Source organism: Triticum urartu, chromosome 2 (genome assembly GCF_003073215.2).
Source record: "Triticum urartu cultivar G1812 chromosome 2, Tu2.1, whole genome shotgun sequence".
Classification (NCBI taxonomy): Eukaryota; Viridiplantae; Streptophyta; class Magnoliopsida; order Poales; family Poaceae; genus Triticum; species Triticum urartu.
In genome coordinates, this window is record NC_053023.1 from 149156183 (window position 1) to 149171397 (window position 15215).

At 46.2% G+C, this 15215-nt stretch overlaps 1 protein-coding gene across 1 annotated transcript; it reads left to right on the forward strand.

The window, feature by feature from the left end:
- Window positions 1–6736: 6736 nt before the first annotated feature.
- LOC125541316 (homeobox-leucine zipper protein HOX14-like) lies at window positions 6737–8166 on the forward strand. Its single transcript, XM_048704760.1, has 3 exons — window positions 6737–7074; window positions 7205–7566; window positions 7668–8166. Exons 1-3 carry the CDS (start codon window positions 7014–7016, stop codon window positions 7959–7961), a joined length of 717 nt encoding a protein of 238 aa, XP_048560717.1. The 5' UTR covers window positions 6737–7013; the 3' UTR covers window positions 7962–8166.
- Window positions 8167–15215: the final 7049 nt, after the last annotated feature.

A 15215-nucleotide genomic window follows, 5' to 3' on the forward strand; every position in this document is an offset into this window, starting at 1 on the left:
AGTTTAACTGGGTTTCAAACTGATGCGAGTTTAACCACAGTAACTGAGGTGATGTGGCATCATTAGCGGGGGATCACTGTAGCTTAATTATCCGGGCGTCACACAAACCCTCCAAAAGTAGTAAGATTGAGGTTACCTGGTGATGAATCCCTTGCTCTTGTGCTTCAAAATATTTCTCCTCGAAACTCAACTCTATCAAGATTTGGCATCTGGATTGGAGAAGTGGAAGTGGAAAGTGAAGATGTGATTAGATCTCAAAGACTTGGCTTGTTTGTTGGAGTTGAAAGCTCTTCGAAATCAACACAAGAAGGTGGATTTCTCTCACAAAATATGATATGAGTGGAGTTTTCTTTGAGTGCACTGGTGGGATAGGTGGGGTATTTATAGGCTGGACCAAAAATATTACTGTTACACACACTTTAACACAACTTGGACGCTCTGAAGGGATTAGCTCTGGGGCACCAAACAAAGCTAAAGGTGGCAAATTTTGAATGACTTGGATGGTCTGATCAACTAGCATTCAGAGGCTCTGGCCTAGTGGACTGCCGCAACCGTGGGACACTCTCTACAACCACTTCAGACATTCTGAGCGGAGGCCTTTGAGAACTCCTATAGGGTAATAGAAGGTTTGCCAGTCACATTGGTGTTTCGAGTGGAGGACTTAACTGCTCTTAAGTGCTAGGGTTTGAAACGGCTATATCTGGATGAACTGCTCAGCGGTTCTGACTGATCTTGGATCACTAAAATGAAAATGAAAAATCCTTAGCTTGGCCAACACTTGTATTCATGATAATTTGTGGGGGTCACCATCCATTTCCTTTGTTGCAACCTAAGGAAATTTCCTAAAATAAGAAAGTTAAATATTTAGTCCCTTGAGATATATTGAGACCAATTGTTTTTAAAAAAAATCCACCAAGCGGATTAGATGGACTTTCTGCGCTGTCGGGCAAAGTCCACATGGCACTGGCAGTGACAGGCTTTTCTTCTCCCTCCGTGAGGCGTGTTATGATGCGGGGTAGAGCAACTGAGCTGAGACGTGCGAGGACTTGGTGTGGTGGCCTAGGGTCGGCGTGATGCCTGACTAGGGGACAAGGGCTGGTAGGCGCGTGTGCACAAGCGGCTATGGGTGCTCTTGAATTTCTGTCCATGGAGTGCGTGCAATGGGGCACGATGGCGGCTTCCTGAGACATGGCGGGAGCTCCCGACACAAGGGTCGAGTGCACTAGAGATGTAGCCGTGACAGGCGTGCATGAGTTAGTAGCACGATGAGATGGGCCTGGTCTGGACCTTATAGTCAGCAACTTGGGGGTGACGAAGGTGGCTGTGGTGAGTGATGTCATTGATTCTAGGGGTAGGAATGTCCCCGTGCCAGAGGATCAAGTCTGGGGTGTCTATGGCTATGTAGTGCCATGGCTCAGGCGATGTCGGCATTTCCCATGTCCCGGTGCTCCTCTGGACAATACGTGCATCTCGAGCTTTGAGGGTGCCTCTGTCCCATGGCTTGGCTATCGGAGGGTCGAGGTTGAGCTTTGCCTTGCGACGGTTGCGGCTGTAGAGAGGGGTGTGTGAGATCACCATGGATTTGAGAAGCTATGACGAGCGGATGGGCTATCTGTATGGATTTCTTTGGGCCGAGGATCAATGGTGAAGCCGACGGAAGGCCCATCTTCGACCATGGTCGGAGCCAAGACAACGGAGTCCATGGATGCCATGAACTTTAAGGCGTCGTTGGACTACTTGGGTTCTCTTTGCCGGAGACACATTTGTGGAAACCCTAAACCCGATGAGGTCAGATGATGGCGGCGTCTCGATGTTGTTCCCCTCTCATGGGCATCATTTTCGGAGCTTCATCCAGCTAGCGGGACAACGACAATGGCGTGTTGGCTTCTGTGGCAATGACGGTGGGGTTAGTGATGTCAGGGTCACATTATGGTTGTGGTAGTCAACTCTTCTTTGGCGTGTTCGTGGGTTTGTCTTGGGTTGTTTGTTTTTGTGAAGTTGGAGCTGTGGCGACGGGGTCTATGTGGCAGTGATGACGAGCGACAGGTGGTTTGTTTAGTAGGTAGCTTTGCATTGTTCTCCTCCGTAGCTCCATGTTAGCAGAGCTTCTGCTGCACTGCCCCGTCCTGGTGGCTGGCTACTTGGCATGAAATTTCATGTGGCTTTGCATGGCCTTTGTGGATTGGGCTGAGTCGGCGGTCATCTGCGGTGAAATCGGAGTCGCTTGCTCATGAAGAAGGGATGGCAATGACGCTGCTTGGGAAAAGTAATGATGATGACTCCAATATGCTACCTTGACGAGACTTTCTTTGCGATAGTGTGTGTGAGGTATCTTATGTGCCGCTCAGTGGGTTGTCACGGTTTTCCGTTAATTAAGCAGGTGACTCCCTTTTTCTTTATTAATGGACTAGGATTTTTTTTGCCTTTGCTTCGAAAATAATAATACATATATAGGGTACAAATTGAAATTCACTCTTAGATTCATTTCTTAAACACTACAGATGTCATATACGATTCGGTTCCCCTAAAGTGATTCCTTTTTAGAGAGATTCTTTCAAAGATTCCGCAAGTACAAAGACCTTGCGTTTCCTATTGGCGCTAGAAATGCCTGAACCAGTAAATAACTATGGGAACGATTTGTTTGCTGATGACAACCACACACAGCCGGCATCAGGAAGTACGGAGATTAGAGTAATCGGCTGCCTCCATTTCCTTATAGCTGAAGAGAAGAATATTTTATACCAAAAATGTCAACCTACTTGCCACGTTTCGCCGTGCCATCGGCACGTACTACATGGCTACTGGCTAATCACCATTTCTTAGCGCGCGTAGTATCGATCTTAGGGCCTTGAAATAGAGTTTATTTTATAGTAGTATGTGTGGGTCATGTCACATGGTTGGTGGCGTAATTCAAGGAAAGGTGAACGATTTTTTGGCTAAAGTTGATGGTGCGTGAAAATCTAGGTCCCGTACAAGTTAATCCAATATATACTACTCCATGGAAATTTCATACGAATTGTATATATTATACCCGTATATAATACCCGAAAGGTGAAGGAGTGTATATTATTGTAGTACGGGCCCCTTTGGGCTGAGGAAATTTCATACGAACTTTTAAGAATGTCAATTCATAGAACTTTTTCTATGGAGACCCCTTGAATTATTGGATTTGGTTTGGGTCACCAAGTTCCTATGGAATTCATTTCTGCACTCATTAATTTCGTAGGAATCTCAACATCAGATCAAACCTCATTTTCAAATACACTGGCACTATATTCCTTCCTACTTTCCCTCAATAATTCTCTAAAACTCATGTGTTTTTTCGGCGCGCCATAGAAAGACATCTCTTTAAAAATTCATATGTTTTAAAATCCTGTAGAAATTCATAGTAGACATGATATGTTAGTCCTATGTTTTTCTTATTGCTACGTTTTCAATTTCCTTGGGAAGAGGCCCGTACTCTATCGTTGAACATCTAGAAGAAAACTAACAACATTACTAGAATGAAATTAACCATGCAAACATTTACCAACTGTTCGCTAAGCAAATTTTCATCTTACAAAGATTTGACCTTAGGGCTTTGATTACATCTTCATTCAAGACTTTGAGCTGCAGGTTTCGGTCAGATCCAAGGAGATTAGTTGGAAGTTGGGAAGCAGGAGCGTGCCTTGTCCGGGAGTAAGGGCGCCTCCATTAGTTTAACCACCTTTTTAAGTCAGTGCAATAAGTGCATTATAATTAGAGCAAGTGGAGCACACGGAGCATGTGGGAGGAATCGAGTACATGATCTTGAGAATTTGGGTTTATCTCCTAACAGCCTGTGTTTTTTCTCTCTCCATTGGACAACTGTCCTTTGTTTGGATAGTATACTGGTACTGCAATCTTATATTGGGACGAACCAGCCTAGATGTGTGTGTAAAGAATCATGCTTATAGAACCTTTGTACAGCTAAGCTCTGCTAATAGCTGCTATTAACAACATTAATCTCCTTCACTCTCTGCAGAATCATCAACCAACCACTGTCCAGTGGCTTCTGCTCCTACATCTACATGTAAGATACCCATTCTTCAGTAGCTTTCTCCTTGAAAACCTTGGTATGTACGTACTCTCCAATACTATCTTATAGGTATAAGTGTATAATCTACTTAGCCAGTTGTACGAATCACCCTTGAATTGTTGTCGATATATATACTTCCTTTGTACAGAAGTTGAGCTTGAGTACTCTTGCTTTAATTCATGGAGAGATGCAACTGCACTCTACAGCTTACGTAGTTCTCGTGCTAACCAAAAGCAATCCATGTCCATCTTCTCGATAGAGAGAACATGCAAGAGACGTACGCTGTGTTGACAACGCATACGGATAACACGGATCCGATAAGTCTACGTGTTGATGCTTGCGGCCAAACAACCCCATGGCCGTGGACCCAGCGGGCACCTGCATTGCCAAGAACATCCATGGCGGCTAATATCTTTCTCGCAGCTTTGCGGGCCTGAGATTCGAAACTGGGAGGCGGATAGGCCTTACCGAGAATGCACAGGGCACAGGTCAACACGGGCAGTAGCGGCATCGAAAACTTGCCATTAGAAGGGAGATGAGCTGGTTGGCATATGTAATCCGCCTGCCGTCGAAAGGTTCCGGTTCCACGCGGATGAGCATGAGATGCAGGCCATGGAAAATGGCTCATCGGCAGCATGTGCATGTGCATGCATGAGGATGAGGGGATTATTGGCTGTCGTGAATGGGTTGGATTAATTGGACGGAATCGGTCCAGGATCCGGCCGAGTTGTTACACGGCGGGCTTTACAGTTCAGATAGTAGAAATGAATGCACCGTCAGTGACAGTACGGACACTGGAGAAAGCTCAGAGGGTAAAGGTGAGTATGCTGAGTAGATATGCAGCCACTCAGCTACTGTTGCTCTAGCACAAGGAATGGTCTGTCATCTTAATCCGCAGGTTCAACACTCGCAAGTTGCAAGGCGCAGAGAGAAAACTAATGGGAATTAATGGATGGCCCGAGGGAGGAGCAGTGGCCGGCTCCTTTGGAATCGCGGGGCGAGGGAGGGGAGGTAGCGGGTGACGACACGTCCAGGGGCGCGGGGGCGGGTGGTCCAGTGGTTGGGGTGTCCGGAGCCAGCCGCGGGTCGACGCGTGGGGGATCCCTCCTGTTCCTACTCGGCCCGCCACCATGTGCCTAGGCCCCTTGTCTCCCGTGCTAGCAAGCTACCCCTCCTACTCCCGCAGCCACAGTCTCGCCTGCGCCGCTCGCTGCATGACTTTGATTTGATCTTGATCTTGATCTCTTTCTCTCCTTTCCCTTCCTTCCTCGATCGCTGGCCACTAAAGATCATCCCCTGCAAATTTCCCCTACACATACACAGTATGAATGCATGCACATATCTCTCCTTGTTGAGCTTATCCTAGAGCAGTAGAGCACATGCATGCCTCCTTTAATTTGCAGCTAATTCAGGCAGGTTGTGGTTACCGCATGCGTTTGTCATGCATGGCCGAGTTGCCAATCGATCACTTGTTTCCCTTCGTGGATATTGCGTGACCGGGTAGATATCCCTTATCCGCACTGATCGATCCGATGGATCATGCAAACACAGAGCCAGCGTGCATGTGTACCTTCTCGATCGTCGTCGACAGATAGATATGAGTTGAGGTCTCACTCTCCCTCTTTGTTGCTAATTGACACGTTTAATTTCCGACCTCGATCACCATCCTCTTCCTAGCTAAAATAATTAAACGAGCTCTTGTACGTTTGCAGCGTGAATGCATGTAGCACGGCGATGTAACAAGTCAATCCACTGCTCGTTGTTGCGACGAAAGGTCGTTCGATCGCATTGGGCAGTTCAATTTAGAATCCGCCGAGTGCTGTTTACTTTTGTCGCTAGCTAGGTATTAATTTTGAAATTACTAATAGCTGCTACTACTACTAATTGGAGATCGAGCAGCTTTATAAAGCTCATGGAGAGTAAACAGTCGGCTGTATATACTAGAGTAGCTCATGGAATAGTACACCACGCATCAAATTCAAAACGAGATGCATGTATAACTATAAACTAGAGGGAGTTAAGAACCGGAGGGCCGATCTTTTCGACGAAAGCGAGAGCCCTTTCCAGGAGCTATAGCGTAGCAATGGTCACCTGTCGAGCCGCTCTCTTGTTTACGCCTGGGAGCCCGTGCATTGCCCCACTAACCCCCAAATTAAGCACTGTCAAATGCCATCCCGACTCCGGACCCCTACTTCAACAAAGTAAGAGAAAGAGCCAGGAGGGGGACGGATAGCAACAACAACTTTTGGACGGGTGATAACGACAATCAAAACCGGATAAAGTGACGGATAATCTGTTCGATTTTCGGTCGCTCCAAGTAAACTGATGCGTGCATATGCTTTCCTTACTGTGTTGCAATTAACTGAACTTGCTTTCTTTTTTCGGGTGACAAAACTGTACTTGCTGAAACATTTTATCAGGAGCAGATATGTACTCGGAAGAAATGCAGAACTCAGTAAATTAATCTCCAAAATTACGTGGTATATATAGACTATAGAGATCGTCAGCAAACACCCGAAAAAAAACACAGAGAGTTCGTCAGCAACGAGAGCAGATAAGGGCGCGGGCGAGCGAGGAAGTGAGTGAGTGCAACAGTATTAAGTACGTAGTAGGTACTAGTACCCCGGAAAAAAAAGTACGTAGTGGTAGTACTTGGCTGCACCATACGTTTGCATCTCCCCCGCCGGGCGGCCTGGCTCGGAAAGCAACTAGCCGGCTAGCCGGAGCCCCACCGGCGCTTGCCGCTGGGCACCTTTGCCACCTATATATATTACTCCGAGGTCTCTCCCTCGAGACACGCACTCCCCTTCCTTACTTAACATCAAATAGTGCCTTGCGGTGGTCCTCCTCTCGATCCAGTTCCTCACCACACCAACACAACACAACCCACCGGGCCTCCCCTCTAACCTCCCCCCCACCCCCCCTTCTCTCCCCTCCCCAGCTCCCAACAGCAAGCATGGACAAGCAGCAGGTCTTTGGTTCCTCCTACGTGGACATGCCTTTCTTCGCGGCCAATGGTACGTACGACGCCGCGCGCGGCCGCTGTTTCTTTGCGCATGCGATGATGCGGCTTCTGTAGCTTCAGTTTCACCGGCCAGGAGCCCAGGACACGCATGTGATGCCCTTTTTTCGGTTCCGTGTGTGTAGGTGCAGCCACGGCACAGGGGGAGAGCCGGCCGAGGGCGCGGCGCAGGAGGCGGAGGGCGGCGAGGTGCGGCGGAGGGGACGGTGACGGCGGGGACATGGACGGAGGAGGGGATCCCAAGAAGCGGCGGCTGACCGACGAGCAGGTGCACGGTCTGGAGCTGAGCTTCCGGGAGGAGCGCAAGCTGGAGACCGGCCGAAAGGTTCATCTCGCTGCCGAGCTCGGGCTCGATCCCAAGCAAGTCGCCGTGTGGTTCCAGAACCGACGGGCGCGACACAAGAGCAAGCTTATGGAGGAGGAGTTCTCCAAGCTCAAGCACGCCCACGACGCGGCCATCCTCCACAAATGCCATCTCGAGAACGAGGTATGCTTGCTCGCACACACCCACACTGGCATACATATGGCGCCGTACATCATAAATTCCTCTCCGTTCTTGCACAAGCTGACTGACGCACATATGGCCAGTTGCTGAGGCTGAAGGAGAGGCTGGGAGCGACCGAGGAGGAGGTGCGGCGCCTCAGGTCGGCAGCTGGGAGCCACGGAGCATCCGGCAACGGCGGAGACGCCGCTGACGCCGTTGGCGCGTGCGACGGGAGCCCGAGCTCGTCCTTCTCGACGGGAACCTGCCAGCAGCATCCGGGTTTCAGCGGCGCAGGCCAGCTGGGGCCGGACGATGAGCTGATGATGTGCGTCCCCGAGTATGGTGGCTACGCCGATAGCAGCGTGGTCGAGTGGTTTAGCCTCTATGGGCTAATTTGAAATTGAGACGAGCTGGGTATCAACTGGATGCAGATCGATTACTATTCTAGTTAGCCATAGTGTTAATTAAGCTGGGGTGATCTCTAGGGCGTGCCTGTTTAATTATGTAGATAGTGTTGATTAATGGCAAAGCTTGCAAGCTAGCAAGTGTAGTACTACTGGTAGCTCTCTTGAAGTTCAGAGATGATGTGTGTTATCATTTGATATATATTTTACTTCAGCAGTAAATAGTCTTCTCGCGGGGAGGCACTGTGTATGTGCTAGTTGGCAATCATCTTAAGTAGGAGTTTGCTGCTGCATAGCTCTAAATATTGATGATGTTGATGTTGGTGGTGACTGCTGAGTACAGTATACAATTTCGATCTGTCCAGTAATAACAAATTAAAATGATGATTAATCGCTGGTTTTGGTAAAAATGAATGTAAATTTCGAAAGGATGACACTTTTCATGGCCACTGCGCTCTTATTACAAACTTTTGTATGTTAGCCCTTGTGCCCTAATATAACTTTGTAAAGCATGAACTTTGTTTATATCAGTTCATTTCTTCATGGCTACATATGGCCATTTCGCTCCTGTGTACTTATATATATACTGCTCCAACTTCATCTTTGGTAAAGTTATGAAGTCCGAACTACAGAGCACATGGAGTAACTTCAACAAATTTAATTGTAAGAACTGGTCGCAAAATATGTGAAAGTCACATTGTTAGGACTTTAGACCTAGACGGAGAATATTATGCAGCAGCTGTCATAAAATACTCCTCTAACCTATGATTAAATGAATAATTTTGCATCATAAATAGCTCTCATATATAATACTCCCCCATCCAAAATAAGTATCATGGTTTCAGTTCAAATTTTGGATCAGAGGGAGTACAAGAATAGAACGTACTCTCAGACATGTGGCACCAAAATAGAATGTAATTAAGTTGCATCTTGCTGAATTTGAAAATTTTGTGCATCAAATTCTTAGTAATAAATGATGCGATCGAATTTCAATATTAATTTGATAAGAGTTTATGGTGATGCAGGACTTGATGCACATTTTAGGGGAAAATCGGGCCAAAGGCTTGAATGGTCCACTTTCATCATGGTTTCGACTATGATCCTCCACTTGTGCTAATTTACCACTCCCTCCGTCCCTTAATGGTTGTAATACCATCTTATATTACGGAACTGAGGGAGTACTTCAAGAAAGCTTCTTGCTGATGGGCGCCTCAAACTCTCCATTGGCAGGTGCGGCACTAGTCAGTACGTAACATATTATCCGTGCTGTGTTCAATAGAAATCATGTAGCCCTAACGGGCAGGCCATGGCTACCTGTCAGTGGCAAGCCTCACAAGTGACGAGCACCTAGTGCAAGCTCGTCACCGAATGGTTAGCTATAAGTGTTGAGATTTTATTTCTTTAGAGATGAATGCATTGCGCAACCTATAGGTCATTTTCGACCACACAACATTTCATTCAGAATAGTTGCATTACACAAATGAACATTGCAACATATTTAGTTGATTAGTACTCTCTGCGTTCACTATTATAAAATGATTTGAATATTTCAATATGAACTACATACGGACTGAAATGTTTGAACAAACACACTAAAATACATCCACACTATAGGTCTCGTGGTCGTTGTTTTGAGAAAAAGAGGCAATGGCAATGTGGAGGCATCGACAAGGAGAAGAAAGTAGCAGGTGGAGTTCTACGCTACGGTGCATCGACTGTAAATTAAAATTTTCCTACGCGCAAATCAACCAGAAACATGCTATGGAAGATGGATCATGGATCGTTACCACTAGACGTGCAGTGCCGTGCAGCGGAAGAAGAGTTGGGGCAGCGCGTCCACTGGGTTCGTCTCCTCCTTGTCCGATCTCCCTCAAACAACTGGTCGTCGGATCCCATGTACTCGTTCGCCGAAGCGGCGGGCCTTTAACGGTATTCGCGCGTGTAGGAGGAACACCGTGCGGCGGACTACTAGGTCTGATCATGCAGTCGGCAGCGAGTGGAGGTGGCTATTCTCAACACATGCAAAACCTAGTAACAACGCTGAAACGATCAACCGAATGAGTGTGCCGCACCTCCACTATATATAGGCATTCATCGTGGGCTCAAAACTTAGGCCTCGCACGAGCCCTAAAGCCCAAAGTCTGTTCGGCTTGGATCCGAGTCCGAGTAGGATCTCATCTGACTCATGGAGTCGGATCCGGCCTCGCAGGTTCCTTCCCTTAAGCGGACGACCAATTAGGTTCAAGTCGGTTTGGTTGTAGGTCGGATCCCCTCCGACCTTCTCGGCTGATAGCGACCTCTAGCAAGACGTGCCAATCACCAATGAAGCCGGTTGGCGAACCTGTACAACATGTCACACTTTTATTCCCTTTGCCACATAATATATGTTGTTGGGATCAAGGCGAGTTTGTCATACTTGTGGTAGCCCGACCTCTTTTCTCGTTCCAATGATGCCGACAACAAAACGGATTATCTCATAATCGTTTTCGCATGGCCATACTTATCTTTGTCGGATCACACGAGGGTCCCAGAGTATATCTCTTCCGATGAGGGGCAAATTCCATTTTGCTCGACCATGTCTCGCGGCATGGGTCTGGACAAGTCCGAAACCTACTTTTGTAATTACCCAGTGTAACATCCCAAATTTTCAATTTGGAATGTTATACAATAGATTATCATTGCATATCATATTTATTTGCATTTTGGGTTGATCCTAGAAATTCTACACAACTCAAGGACCCTCGGAGAGAGTTGGGGATTTCGTTATTTTCATATTTGAGTTTTCTCAAATTTTGAAAATATGATCATTTGATTTTATTTATTTTATCTTCAATTATTTCTATTATAAAAATATGATAGAGGGAATAAAATGACTTTCCCAAAATAAAGAAATATTGAGGATTTAATCAAATAATCAAATAAGATTTTATTTTGGTTTTAGTTGCTTTTTTTTAATTTAGGAAAAATGCGCATTTTTCGAAATTGCATTTAGGCCCAAATAAATGTTCATCCTGTGCGGCTTGATTTTAGAAGCCGGGGAAAATTTATTTCGAAATTTTTGGAGTCCGTTTAGTATTTCTTTTGTTTTTTCTCTGAGCGTAATTATTTAAAAAAAAGTCCGAACCGACCTCCGGGCCGTGTTTGGCCCGGACTCCTCGGGAGGGGGGGGGCTTTATATAGCGCGCCACCCGGGCTGAAGCCGCCCAAGCCGCCGCCCCCAAACCCTAGCCCGAGCCGCTCGCCACCCCAGCCGCCGCCCCGCCGCCGACGAGGTCGACTCCGCCGCCGTCGCCGGTTTTTTTAGAAGACTGTTGGTTTTCACTGGTTATTTTCAGTTTTATGTAGATCGTTTTTTTCCGGTTTAGTTTAATTAGCGAGCGTTCGCTCGTTCGTTCATTTTAACGAACGTGTTCATCGTTTAGATCCACATAACGAACGTTCGTTCGTTAATCTGTTCGTCGTTTTTCTTTTTCTCGGATTTATTCCGCGATTTTTCTGATCGCGATTTCTGATCCGATTTTCGTTCTAGTATGACTTTTCGCTCCTTTATCGGAATCAGGCGATTCAAGCGCCTGGAGTTTCGTCTCGAAACTCTATTTCCGTTTAACCAACTCAAACAAGTTTTTGCCTCTGTAAAAATTTGACCTAGATCCAGAATAGTAAACGAAGTCTGTTTCTTTCGCCGTTTGTCTTTCGTTGTTTAGTTCGATTTGATTCTTTTTGCCAACCGGAGTTCTTAAGTTGAATTTTCTGGTTAGATCTCTTATTTGAGTTTTACCTGTGCATTAGTTGAGTACTTATTGTATGCTTGTTTGTTTGCGATAGAGTACCCGGAGTGCGCCGCTTGCTACTTCGAATCGCTAGGTTTTGCGGATCATCAGCAAGACAAGTAACACTTTGATCATACTTCCTATTACCCAGTTTTTATTGCATTAGATAAATCCTCACACATTGCATGATTAGGATCTAATTAAATTGTGGGTCTGGGAATTAGATGAGGTAGTACCTATTACTTGTTATTGAAAGTGCGTTATATCGACTAGAGGGGGGGTGAATAGGCGATTTTTATGAAAGTCTTCAAAACGTGGAAGTTATGAAGACAAACGATAGAAATAAACCTATTACCATGCAGCGAAAGGTAGACTACACTAGGCAGGCCATAGTCAAGTATTCAATAAAGTGAAAGCACAATGACTTAATATCAGCAATGTAGTAAGGATCAGGTAGGAAGATATTATGAAGCCATACAGAACATGCAGTCACTCAGTGAAGACAAAAGATAGTGCAAACATACAATGACTTCACAAGGAGCAACAGTAAGTAAAGGGAAGGGAAGATGAAACCTGTGACTCGTTGAAGACAATGATTTGTTGGACCAGTTCCAGTTGCTGTGACAATTGTATGTCTGGTTGGGGCGGCTAGGTATTTAAACCTTAGGACACACAGTCCCGGACACCCAGTCCTGAACACGCAGCTCAGGACACCCAGTCCTCACCGTATTCCCCTTGAGCTAAGGTCACACAGCCTCGCCCAATCACTCTGGTAAGTTTTCAAGGTAGACTCCCAAACCTTCACAGACTTTGTTCACCGGCAATCCACAATGTCTCTTGGATGCTCAGAACGCGACGCCTAACCGGCTGGAGGATGCACAGTCCTCATGTGTAATAAGTCTTTAGATCACACAGACAAGAAGACTTAAGTGATGCCCAATTCTCTTTGGCTCTGGGTGGTTAGGGCTTTATCCTCCCAAGGAATTCTCTCTCAAAGGCATCGAGGTGGGTTGCTCTCAAACGACAAAAGCCGTACTCTCAATCTGAGTAGCCAACCGTTTATGGTTGTAGGGGGTGGGCTATTTATAGCCACTTGGCAACCTGACCTGATTTGTCCGAAATGACCCTGGGTCACTAAGGAACTGACACGTGTTCCAATGGTCAGATTTCAAACTCACACGACAACTTTACTTGGGCTACAAGCAAAGCTGACTTGTCCGACTCTGGACAAGATTCGCTCTCATAGTCTTCACTCGAAGACATAGGTTTTTGGTTAGGCATCACTTCAGTCATTCTGACTGGTTCTCTTGGACCCCACTTAACAGTACGGTGGTTCCTATGACTCAACACAAAAGAAAAAGAACTACGAAAGATCTAAGTCTTCGAGCTCCATAGGCTTCATGTGGTGTCTTCTCTTGTCATAGTCTTCAAATGTGAATATCTTCATATACCACCTTTGACTTCAATGTCTTCATACATTTTTATGGGTCATCTCTGGTAGGAAAACCGAATCAATGAGGGACTTCTACCTGTGTTATCCTGGAATTCTCATAAACACATTAGTCCCTCAACTAGGTTTGTCGTCAATACTCCAAAACCAACTAGGGGTGGCACTAGATGCACTATCAATCTCCCCCTTTTTGGTGATTGATGACAAACTAGTTGAAGTTTTCAACGGGGAATATAATCTGTGAAATTGTAAAGGATAAGGAATTGTCTTCATAAGTTGCAAGGGCTCCCCCTGAAGATGTGCATATAAGTAATTTGCTTTTGGAATGCAAATGCACATGGCAGGTTGTACTTGTGGAGATCCACTTCAACTTATGATGACAATCCACTATGCATGTGAAAGTATATGAAGATAATGACAATGCATAATGGAAAATGGACGTCTGCAGAATGATCTAAGTGCGGAATTTATCGTCGCACATGCGGAATTTATCATCACAAAACAAAGTGGCAGATAAGTAGCAGACGACCATCGAGTTTAAGTGTTACAACTCAAAGAACCAAATGTAGCAAAATGAGAGTTGTAAGCACGAAGCAAAATATAAAGCACCCGCCCATATGGACCCGCTTGAAGACTATCAACCTCATATGCTTCTCCCCCTTTTGTCAGTAAGGACCTAAAAGGTTTGAAGACATAGAACATCTACTTGTTCCCATGCAGAGTAGGTGAAGTAGCAGGGTCGTTGGTGGTGTTTGGCGGTGTTGAAGAGCTTGGAGCAGAGTTGACGCGTGCTGAAGGAGGTGGCGGTGAAGTAGCATCGTCTTCATCCTCGATAACTCTAGCAGTTACTGTTGCAGCAGAGGAAGAGAACTCAGAGTCTTCAAGGGATGGAGTTCCTCGCAGCACAGCCCTTCGAGGAGGTGTGGAGTCAAACTTGAATCGCTCAGTGAAGCCATCCTCTTGAAGATCAGCTTCAGAACACATCATCGTGAGCCCTTTCCATGTGCGGCGACAGGTTTCATGGGCAACGAAAGCATTCTTGGTGGCAAGATTGCGAATGCGATTAACATCCACCAAGAGGTTTTTCATCTAACGCTTCAGCCAGTCATGATGCCTATCCTGTTTCTGATGAAGAGCCACAAGAAGCTCTCGGTCGGTGAGAACACGAGTGCACTTCTTGGGTCTTGGAGCAGTTGTGCTATCAGTGGCTTCAGTAGGCGCAGGGTGTGGTGCACGTGTAGTGCCAGCCAAAGGATACACCCGAGTGACTGCTTCAACTCCTTCAATGTTCTGTGACAAACTCTGATGCTCTGCATTCTGAAGACTTAGAGGTTCCTTTGCAGGCTCAGGATAGATGGCTTCAGTAGAGATATCCACATCAGGCAGAAAAATCCTATGATTGCGAGCAGATGGCTGATATGAGATATCAGAGTGAAGTTTAATTAGCCGCATTACCCATGGGGCGTAGAACTTCAAGCCAAACAGATCAGAGCCTGATGCAGCAAGTTGGCGGATGAATAAGTCCTGTGCATTGAAGCATTTTCCATGAAGAATATAGAAGACCAAAGTCTTCATTGCACCCTCAAGCTTGGCATTTGGAGAGTGTCCTTTGATGGGCCAGAGAGTTCGCCTGATGATGTGATAGATGGTTCTTGGCAGATACTCAAGGTCTTCAACGAAGAACTCTGTTGGATAAGCAGCATCTTGGGGCAATGGCTTCATCATGCTGAGCATCTGACTCATATCAGGTTCCGGCCTCTTAAAGATTCTCTCAATAGCTTCACTATGCAGCTGACAGCCATGCTCGTAGAGATCGCCAGGAGTGGGCAAACCAGTGAGCTCAATGATGTCAAATGCATTGGCTTCGTGATGAACGTTTCCAGCCATCCACTCCAGGACCCAAGTCTTCGGATCTCTGCTGTACCCGCGGATGTGAAGTGTGGCATAGAATTGGAGCAGCAGCTCTTCATTCCAATGCTCTTGGTCAGTAACGAACGGCAGCAGTCCAACTTCCTTGAAGCAATCCAA

What these genes read in the sequence shown, in the direction of transcription:
- LOC125541316 (XM_048704760.1), top strand. Translation starts at nt 7,014, where the DNA reads ATGGACAAGCAGCAGGTCTTTGGTTCCTCCTACGTGGACATGCCTTTC. An exon ending in GCCTTTCTTCGCGGCCAATG is followed by an intron (nt 7,075 to 7,204) that starts GTACGTACGACG and finishes CCGTGTGTGTAG; the next exon opens with GTGCAGCCACGGCACAGGGG. An exon ending in AATGCCATCTCGAGAACGAG is followed by an intron (nt 7,567 to 7,667) that starts GTATGCTTGCTC and finishes ACATATGGCCAG; the next exon opens with TTGCTGAGGCTGAAGGAGAG.